The sequence below is a fragment of the Anarrhichthys ocellatus genome, unplaced genomic scaffold (assembly GCF_004355925.1).
Source record: "Anarrhichthys ocellatus isolate YVR2014 unplaced genomic scaffold, GSC_Weel_1.0 scaffold61, whole genome shotgun sequence".
In the NCBI taxonomy this organism is placed as follows: Eukaryota; Metazoa; Chordata; class Actinopteri; order Perciformes; family Anarhichadidae; genus Anarrhichthys; species Anarrhichthys ocellatus.
This window is the reverse complement of record NW_022280091.1, coordinates 1-9,908: the sequence shown is the minus strand read 5'-3', so window position 1 is coordinate 9,908 and position 9,908 is coordinate 1. Positions and strand designations below refer to the sequence as shown.

The window sequence follows — 9,908 nt, the reverse complement described above, 5'->3', positions numbered from 1 at the left end:
TATTTACATTGCTGGTAATGAAGATAATAAAGTTGTAAAAAGTGAGTATTAAAATATTTTGTTGACTTCATTTGTGTAAACATTGAATGTATTGAAAGTTAAGATACTAGTAATAGCTACTTAAGTATTTAACTAGATCAAACTTAATTTTTGTTTGTAGGACCTAAACCATTACATTTATCTGACTGTACAAAAACAAAAAAGGTAAATAGTAATTGAGGTTACATAATACATTTGAGTATACTGAACATGAACATAGTGAGTAAACTTCACTCAAAATAGTTGAGGTAAAATTATGAATACAAATTAAGTAAAGTCAACTTAAAATATATATCTGGATTTAGATACGTTTATTTCGTGCAACCACTTACATTAAAAAAATGTAGTAAACCCAACACATTCTTTTTTCAAATGAGTTGGAGTGCAGCGAGTCACATAAGCCACACTGTCGCTTTCCTACGTCATATTCTATAATTCGGGCATATCAATGAGCTGTGGGTATCAGACTTCTATGAGTTCTGGCTGCTTAAAGCCTCAAACAAATATGTTGAAAGTGAAATTCGGGTCAGTGCTGTTGGAATGAGACAGTTAAAGCGCAGCTGCTGTTCCAGTTTACTTTTCCTAACCCACATAACTGGATGACGATTTAATTTATGTTTGTATAGTAACCCTCACGGAGTTCTTTTCTTTTCCCTTTTTTGTTGTCTTTTCCAAATTGTCACGGTAGAGCGGAGGGACGAGGAGGATCTGCGTAACTGGTATATGAACTTTGAATCTTCTCACTCAGATTATTGGTAAAAAGCTACTTTCCTTTTATACTCATTTATATTTTACTATATATAGATATACATATATATATATATACAGTATATACTATGTAACTTTCTGAATTCAAAAGTTTTAATAGACTTTAAGTATTTTTGTTAACAGTTTAGTTTATTTTTGAATGAGCAAATATGTCATAATGACAATTGACAGTCAACAAGCTATTCTGCTGCTCTGCTCCTCTTCTGTGTGTTTGTTCACGGTGAAGATCGTGCGACAGTTTCCTCAGATATTGGTAGAGACGCCAATCCTTCTATTGGAGAACTTTTTCTTGGGGTTATGGTCTGACTTTATTCTCAGTATAACTGTAGAAGCAGATTTATTCTCTGAGGTGGGACAAAACTAAAACATTAATACAAGTTTTTTTTTATAAAAACCCAATCCTTAGAGAAATAATGCATATGGTGATATTTCTTTTGTAATGGCAGCTGTATTCCCCTGATATCAATTGAGCTCTCCACTGCCAAAACTTCCTTATTTGCTTTTGATGATTATAAACAGGTTATAAACAGGTTTGGCACCTCTGGCACTGTTCATACGTTAATGGATGAATTGTGACTGAACCGGTGTTCTTCCTCTCGGTAGTCTTCGTGATTCTCCGTAAGGACCCACTGACCAGCAGGCTCATGTTTATGCATCAACATTCTTTTATGAATCCTATACACACTGTTTTATAAATGAGACCCTTAGATACTGTGTGTGGAGCGGACCAACCCGGACTCCTTAGTTATTGTCCTTGGTGACTTTAACAAAGGAAACCTTAGTATGAATCCGATATGCACTGTTTCATAAATGAGACCAGATAGAAGTATCAAGTAGCATGAAATGGAAATACCAAGTATCACAAATTGATTAAACCTACTTAGTTACATTCAACCACTGACTACACTCTTGTATTTGTATCTTTGTATCTTTTACTCTTGTGAATTTTACCACATGCTTTGTCTACAGGTTGCCTTCCTTTCACAAGCATCACACATCCAAGATGAAGTCAAAAGTGAGAATTCTCATTTTCCTGCTGGTTGCGATTGGCATCGGGTTTTGGAGAGGAGACATCTCACCATACTTCCCGCCTTGGGCTGAAAGACCCTGTGCTTGTGACCGATGTTTATTTGAAAATGATACGTTGATTATGCAGCGTTTCAGCAAATTTGCTGAACCATTTTTGTCAGTAAACTACAATCTCTCAGAGGATAATTTCAACTGGTGGAAGGTAAGTTGTGACCTTGCAAGATAACAGTCTCTCAACCTGCAGTTCAAATCAGGATCAGTAAAATACAATCACATTCAACAGTTGCCATCACTGTGGTGGCTAAACTTCAGTTTTCAGTCTGGTCTTAAGTTAAGTTAGACCACTCTATCTCAATGTGGGCAGTAGAAGGGTGTGTCTGACAGAGAGGTGGTCATGGCATCAGCGGTTGATGTTTAGGGCTCTGTGTCCATGCAGCTCACCAGAGGTTGGATGATTTATACTAAGAAATAATTAATTAAATTAACCTTGATTCTTTATTCGTTCAAAGAAAAAAATATGAATTAGAAAATACAACATTCATGAAGTTTACAATATAAAAAACATCTTTTGGCTTACAATCACTGTCAAGTTATTTTACCAAACGTGCAGTTTCCCTACTTGAGAAGGACCGATGAGTCTACCCGAGGGATTTTAACTGGATTTCACTCAATGACTCAACAACTTTTCATTTTCCTCCTTTTATTGTGGTAGGTTCAGCATATCAGTTCTTCAGTCACTAAGCCATTAAGCCATTTTAGCCATTTCAATCTTTTTAGGTGAAAAACCGGCTTCCTTTCAGGACTTGTAGACTCGTCAGTCCTGCAGAGTCTTATCTTCTTTACTGCGACACTGTGTCACTGCACGTCTGCTTATCTAGTGTTCCAGGCAGAGTGGTTCCGACCTGTTTCTTTTCAGAACACTCAGATTGTGTATATTGATTACTTTACTAATTGCTTTACTTATGATTTTATTTACAATTATCTTAAAGTCTTTTTCAATCCTTTATATTGCTTCTATTTACATAAAAGAAAAATCCTGTTTGACTTGACAATCACTGTGATGACAGCGAATTGGTACAATTCATGTGGTCTAACAGTATGCAATGTTTGGTGTTTCTGACAGCGTCTACAGGCTGAAAAGCGTTATTTCAGTACCTACAGAAATAAAGTGGACAGGATGTTTCAGATGTTCCCAGCCAGTGCTTATGTTGAAGCATCCAGCCCTGAGCGCTGCAGGACTTGTGCTGTGGTGGGGAATTCTGGTAATTTGAAGAAATCACATTATGGACCTCTAATAGATTTCCAGGACGTTGTCATAAGGTAAAAGAGTCTAGACAAACATGAACGTTTTTTTCCCTCAATGTCACAAACTAAAAGTCAAAAATCACACCGTTTTTCCTGACAACTACAGTGACATGAAATATATCCCTTTGTACTTTTTAGAATTAACAGAGGTCGCACGAAAGGCTATGAAGCAGATGTTGGGACCAAAACAACTCATCATGTCATGTATCCAGAGAGTGCTGTGGATTTAGATAACACCACTCATCTTGTGCTGTTTCCATTTAAGATTCTGGATCTTGACTGGGTTACGAAGGCCCTCAGCACAGGATTTTCCGGAAGGTGAGTCATGTTTTTTATTTCAGTTCAAGTCAAGTTGCTACGGTCCGTCCTCTGAAGCTGGCGTTCAATCCTGGTGAAGTCACCCAGCAGTAGGGAGTGAGGCGGACGGACCGCAGGGTGAAATTTAAACATAGCCGACTACAACTATACTGTTCTTACAGTTAGCCCTCTCGTTGGGCTGTATCCTATTAAGTTGTTAGGTTGCAGAGCAGGACTGTGCTAGCAATGGTACTTATTCTGATCCAAGGTCAATTGAGTAATATCAGTCTGGAGCTGCTGTGGAGGCTTTGCAGAGAGTTTGGACTACATCTCTACAGGAGGACACCAGAATCATTTCAATGAATGCTACTAACCTAGCATATTCCTCTGCATTCCCACCACCACTTTTGTGGTAATAGGCGTGAAATTCTACTTCAGCAGAGTATTCTCACTGAAGGGCTCTGTATACTTACAGGAGCAAAGGCACCGAAAGTGTCTGTGACAACTGATCTTCAGTTGCCAAAAAAACACCTTGCACCTATCACAAAGCAGAGCTACCCTATTAAAATGTTAATCCATGAAAATTCTTGCAGCATAATTTACATAAAATGCAAACACTGACCGACAGTGGTGGTGTTTGCTTCATGTAGGCAAACAAGCTATTTCATTATGTAAATTCCTGGTATATCATTGTACTGACAAAACAACATACATTTGACATCATTTGATGTTGACTTTAACATTTCATGCTTTTTTCAACAGCTCATATGTGCCAATAAAATCAAACATCAAGGCCAACAAGGATTTGGTTTGTGTCATGTTTTTAATGCATTCATCGATAAAACTTATTGGCTCCAAAGGTAATGGTTCATAAAATATGTTTAAAGACTAATTCTGATTTCATAACAGGTGATGGTTCTTAACCCAGCATTCATGAGGTACGTTCATGACGTGTGGCTGCAAAAGAAGGGCAGATATCCATCCACTGGCTTCATGACTTTGGTTCTTGCCCTGCATATTTGTGACGAGGTAGGTTTATTTTTAAATTGAGTGAATGTCGTTACACACTGATGATTGACAAGAGGATGTTAAGACGATGAAGGAAAAAACATGTAATCTTGTGTCATGTAGCGAGATTTATTAAGGCTTTTACCACATTATCCGTTTCTAAAATTGTTTACCTCTGTTTTCCCAGATCCATGTGTTCGGTTTTGGAGCAGACAGTGATGGAAACTGGAGTCATTACTGGGAAAAACTCATGAACAATAAGTTAAAAACGGGATCACATCCTGGAGATGAAGAGTATAAAATGATCCTGGAGCTAGCTAAGCACCAAATACTCAAGTTTTACACGGGGTGGTGATCTTTCTCTCAGCATTTAACGTATTCAAGCCTTGATAGTGAATCACTTACAAAGCAAAACAAGACGAAGAAGCCTTCAAGAGACATCTGTTCTCAGACTAACTCCCCTGCTGCACACGTTAACACTTTCCAAGATTAAAAATGTGAGTGATAAATCATCCATAATCTAATGGAGAGAGAACTAACACTACATGTATAGTTACTGATCCTGTTGATGTTGGGGTTTAAGCTACCCAAACTGCTGTAGTGACATTAACCACAAATGCCTTCGAATTAAACATTACATCACAACTGTTCTATGCTGCTGTGTGTGTGTGTGTGTGTGTGTGTGTGTGTGTGTGTGTGTGTGTGTGTGTTTTTTTCTGTGAACATAAACAAAGTAGTGATCTCAGGGAAAAAAAAATGTCAATTGAAATTCGAACACAAGCGCATTTTACAATGCACAGAGCATTGATTGCCTCTGGAAAAGTTTACAACATCTTTTCATGTTATAATGTCTTTACGAAAAATGGTCTTTGGAAGGTTCTTAGAAGTAAAAGTACATGAAGTTAGTTTTTCCAAGGTTTAAACAAACAATGATCTTTGTGTTTATACATGAAATGTAAAAGTTTCATTCAGGAGATGTCAATTTTGAAGTAGTGATTGATGGCTTGCCTATGTTACTGACGGTAGAAACACTATGGAATTCTAAATATCTATATACATGTATAGATGATATAGCCAACTGTAGAAGTGTCTTCTTGATTGTGACAAAAATATTCTAATAACTGAAGTAGACTAAAACACGTTGGGGTAATGGTGAAATATACTGGACCTTATGAAATGTATTTAACTGATGTAATAACTGAAGATTTTGTGTATTCTTTGATTTTTTCTTTCCTGTATTTTACTTGTTATAATGTGTTACTTGTTGCCATATACATTTCACTGTTAAAGGGACAGTTCATCCCAAAATGAACAATACATATTTTTCCACATACCTGCTATTTATCAATCTTGATTGTTTTCATGTGAGTTGAAATCGGCCATATTTCCGTTAGTTCCTACACGAAACTGCTCACAAATTCTGTGGATTATCTTGATTAACCAGGTCATGATTTCTGAAAAGAGACATGGCTGTCAAGTCGAGCCAAGTGCCACATAATGTCATCATATTGCAGAGAAGGGAGACATGTAGACTAGAGCATTTAATAAACTGTCTGTATTTGGGGAGTCATGGCTGAGGTTTCCTTTGTTAAAGTCACCAAGGACAATAACTAAGGAGTCCGGGTTGGTCCGCTCCACAAACAGTATCTAAGGGTCTCATTTATAAAACAGTGTGTAGGATTCATAAAAGTGTATGTGGCAACAAAAAAATCGGACTTATAAAACCTTGCGTATGCCTGCCTCGGTGCAATTTCCTTTTATAAATCCCAAATCAACCTATAAATGTGCACAGCTGGTTCAGCCTCACATCCCGCCCTCTACACGGCCACATTCAACCATAAATGGTCAATGCAAAGCACCTCATGAATGTTGATGCATAAACATGATCTGCTGGTCAGTGGGTCCTTACGGAGAATCACGAAGACTACCGAGAGGAAGAACGTTCACTCCCAATTCTCCCATTTACGTCTCAACAGTGCCAGAGTATCTATCGTGCAACATAACACATCACGAGTGTCACCACAGTTTACAGCAGGCGGACTGATTGCTTCCAAAATGATCGCGACAATTGGTGTTATCCACCACTCATTTAAAAAAAGGAAGTTTGATAGGTGAACACAATTTATTTATTTACTTATGTTTTTTTTCTGGCATTATGATCAGGACTGATAATGAGGATACGGTGTGATCGCATGAGAGCTGTCGCTGGCTTTGTTTCCACTCTTTACTTATTTAAATAGTCGTTATTTGCAGGTGGTGACGGTTTGCCAGGTGAGGTAACTGGAGAAGGTGTGTGACGTCACCGTGGTGACTCCTGTGATCCAGATAGCCGTTTACAGTTTGTTTGTGTACACAGTATGCTGCATCTGTCACTATGGAATACAAACCATAAATTAATCAATAAAGTCGTGTTCACTGCAGCGGTTTTACTCACAAACACTTAATGAAAACTAAAAATCGTACTTAGTAATATATCTGCACACTATAGAAGATTTGACGTTATAGCTGATGATAATTGTATCAGCTGACGAAGAGTGTAGGTATAGTGATCACATCACGAGAGAGTTGTGATGGTTTTTCCTCAGCAAGAACTTTACTGCAAATGTTTGTACAAAAATACAATCACTGACACAAGAGATTCACAGGAGAGTAGAGAGTGCATACCCTATTTACGTTAAACATGACACAAAGTGTTATTTCTTGAGCACAAAATAGCTTAATCTCAGTACTTTCAAAATAAAACTCTTCAGAACTCTCTTTAAGTGCATGGACGTATTATACAGATAAAACAAATACAATATCACTACTAAATATTACTGTCTGTGTAAAGCTCTTGACTATGTATTGCAGTGGTGGGCCGTCAGGGCCTGATAGGCCTTCTCTGCTGGCCTAAACAGAATCACAAAGCTATATCTATTTTATAATTTAATAATTTTTCTTAAATACACTACATGTATTATAATTTATAAAAATATTTTTCCCATTATCTTATTTTCTCAATGCACAGCTACTGTCTTCCTCAGTTGCTCTGCTTCCAGTGCAGCTTGTTTTAAGTAGAGCTTTTATCCAATCAGATCTCACCTCTGTGTCTCTAGGTAAGAACAGAGGCCCAGGCCTGCAGACTCTCAAGTGCATCCTGGTGCAGTTTAAGGGAATGGGGACGATATTGTTGATTGTCATAGTGTTCAACCAATCAGATCTTTAGTTTGACATGTCAGCGCCTGCTAGCCGGTCTATAGCTACGTCAGCATTACTCCAGGTGCAGCTCTGCTGCGAGGTGCAGAGTGTGCAGAGATTGGTCAGTGGGCGAGCACGTGACTAAAGTGAAACTTATGCTTGCTAGCAGAACTTAGGTTGTTAGCAGTCAAAGTTCAAGTGGAAAGATATGGAAGAAATTATGGCATTTTTAGTTTATTTTACCTAGCTTTGTTTTTTTAACATCAAATGGCGGAAGGAGGAGGTGAAACTGATTTAGTGGCGGAGTTACTGGGAACGCCTTTCTCAAGAAGGATATTTCCGGACAAACTGGACAAAGAAAGAAATGGCCGGTCAACCCCACAGCTAGCAGCCCTGACCCAGCCAGGAAAAGGATTTGTGCGCCACTTTCAGTCCGCAAACTATGAACGGTATTCCTGGCTGACAGGGTCCGAGAGGAGATGCAAATTGTATTGCTGGGAATGCTTGTTATTTGCGACTGAACGTCTTGGTGTATGGAGCCCTGCTGGATTTGGTAACCTGAGCCGCCTGAGCAAGACCGCTACGCGACACCAAAGTACGGCGGGACACGTACAAGCTACGGTGCTCTTGAAAACGTTTGGAGGGACCCGAGTGGATCTCCAGATCAACGAACAAGTTCGCAGGGAAACGGAGCTCCACATTGAAAAAGGTAAGAAGAATAGGGAAATACTGAAAAGGACCTCTTGCTGGAACTGAAACGCACGGATGTACTGCACAGCCGAGTTATTGAACTCTTTGTAAACAAAGAGGATGGACTTTGTATTTAAATAGAACAGCATTTGTTAAGTGAAACTGCTTTTGTTTTCTTTATATCTGCAGTGTGTTAATTTTGCCTATTGTGTCATTTATGGATATCAGAATCAGAATCAGCTTTATTGGCCATGTATGTGTACGCATACATGGAATTTGTCTCCGGTTTCCACTCCGCTCTCAATGTACATACAATACACTATTTTACAATAAACAAGGAAAAATATATAAGAATAAAAAAGGGCAGCAAAAAAGTAGAACAGATGTAGGTATAAACATTTAACAGCTATATAAACATTTAACAGATATTTTGTTCCCTGATGTAAATAATATTTGAATGGCCCTTGCTCTTTAGTGTGAACGTTGCTGGATTGTTTTGTCATGCTTTGTTGTGAATATATGTGACGGTTCTTGTGAGTTAGCTCTTGTCATTGTGTTAATTACATCGATTTTGACCATACGCATTGTCCGTTAATTACGAAGCATACCGTCCTGCGTGGGTTTAGGGTCCGGATAATTGAATCAGATTGGGCTGTTTTCTTTTACAAACAAGAATTATGGTCTGGAGAAATGGGGATTGTGTGGCGATTGCTTCAGCCCTGTTTGAATCAGTAGGGAACAGCTAAACGCTGCGGGGAGAATGTAGCGCGAGTTTGTGCGTTTTGTTTTGCTTCCGGGGTCAGACGCTGACCCGGAAACTAAACAGACAGACAGACCGGTGTCCACCGAAAACGTTATATTTACCACAATTTAAGCTTCAGCATTTTCCAAATGCACCAGTATTATTGGTCGGTTTGTAAGCCTTGTACCGAACGGTTTAAAACGAATACGTGATGTTACACCCCTAGAAACAAATAACCGTAGCTGTGGCGCCATCATGAGGTTATTAGGTGGTAAGACAGCAGTGAAGGCCCAGGTATAAAATGCACGGCCCGCCACCGGTTTTTACTAGTAACGTATACATATAGCTAACACATAGCCCACTGAATCTGTCTCGACTGTGACCACCGTCGTCTAAAGGCAACGTAGCTAAGGTTGTGCAGACACAAGTACTGCAAGATCTTAAAGAAATCCTGTCTGGGTCCACCTTCAGGCCACAATTCACTTTTTTTTTGGTTTATTTCTTTGCAGAGTGGTATCCAAGAATAGCAATGTTTTTTTTCCCTCAATTTTTCATCCTTCAATGTTTTTTGTTTAATGATCATCACATCTTTACTGCCAGCATGGCCCATTAGTTGTATGTGTGGAGAAAGCATTGTTTTTTCTGTCTAACAAACCCAACTTAATGCTTAATTACCTAATGAAATACTTAGTATTATTCCTGAAGTGTTTACAATCCGTCTTATATGTTCATCTTCTTACCTCCCTGACCGTTGATGGTTTCTTAGAGCTGTTGGATATGTGGCAATGCTTTGATCTGTATATGGACTGTGTTCTACAACGTAATCCTCATGACTCGGTGTAGCTGCTTGTTG

The 9,908-nt window shown here is 38.6% G+C and overlaps 1 protein-coding gene across 1 annotated transcript; it reads left to right on the top strand.

Annotated features, from left to right (window-relative positions):
• Window positions 1–1,918: 1,918 nt before the first annotated feature.
• On the top strand, window positions 1,919–4,801 carry LOC116396970 (CMP-N-acetylneuraminate-beta-galactosamide-alpha-2,3-sialyltransferase 1-like). The gene is made up of 6 exons (XM_031872030.1): window positions 1,919–2,038; window positions 2,960–3,156; window positions 3,280–3,459; window positions 4,201–4,246; window positions 4,348–4,467; window positions 4,634–4,801. The coding sequence occupies exons 1-6, from the start codon at window positions 1,958–1,960 to the stop codon at window positions 4,799–4,801; spliced, it is 792 nt and encodes a 263-aa protein (XP_031727890.1). The 5' UTR covers window positions 1,919–1,957.
• Window positions 4,802–9,908: the final 5,107 nt, after the last annotated feature.

Excerpts from the sequence above, each read along its gene's own strand:
- LOC116396970 (XM_031872030.1), top strand. The coding sequence starts at position 1,958 with ATGCAGCGTTTCAGCAAATTTGCTGAACCATTTTTGTCAGTAAACTAC. Across the intron at positions 2,039-2,959 it reads ATAATTTCAACTGGTGGAAG|CGTCTACAGGCTGAAAAGCG; the intron begins GTAAGTTGTGAC and ends TGTTTCTGACAG. Across the intron at positions 4,247-4,347 it reads TCAAGGCCAACAAGGATTTG|GTGATGGTTCTTAACCCAGC; the intron begins GTTTGTGTCATG and ends ATTTCATAACAG.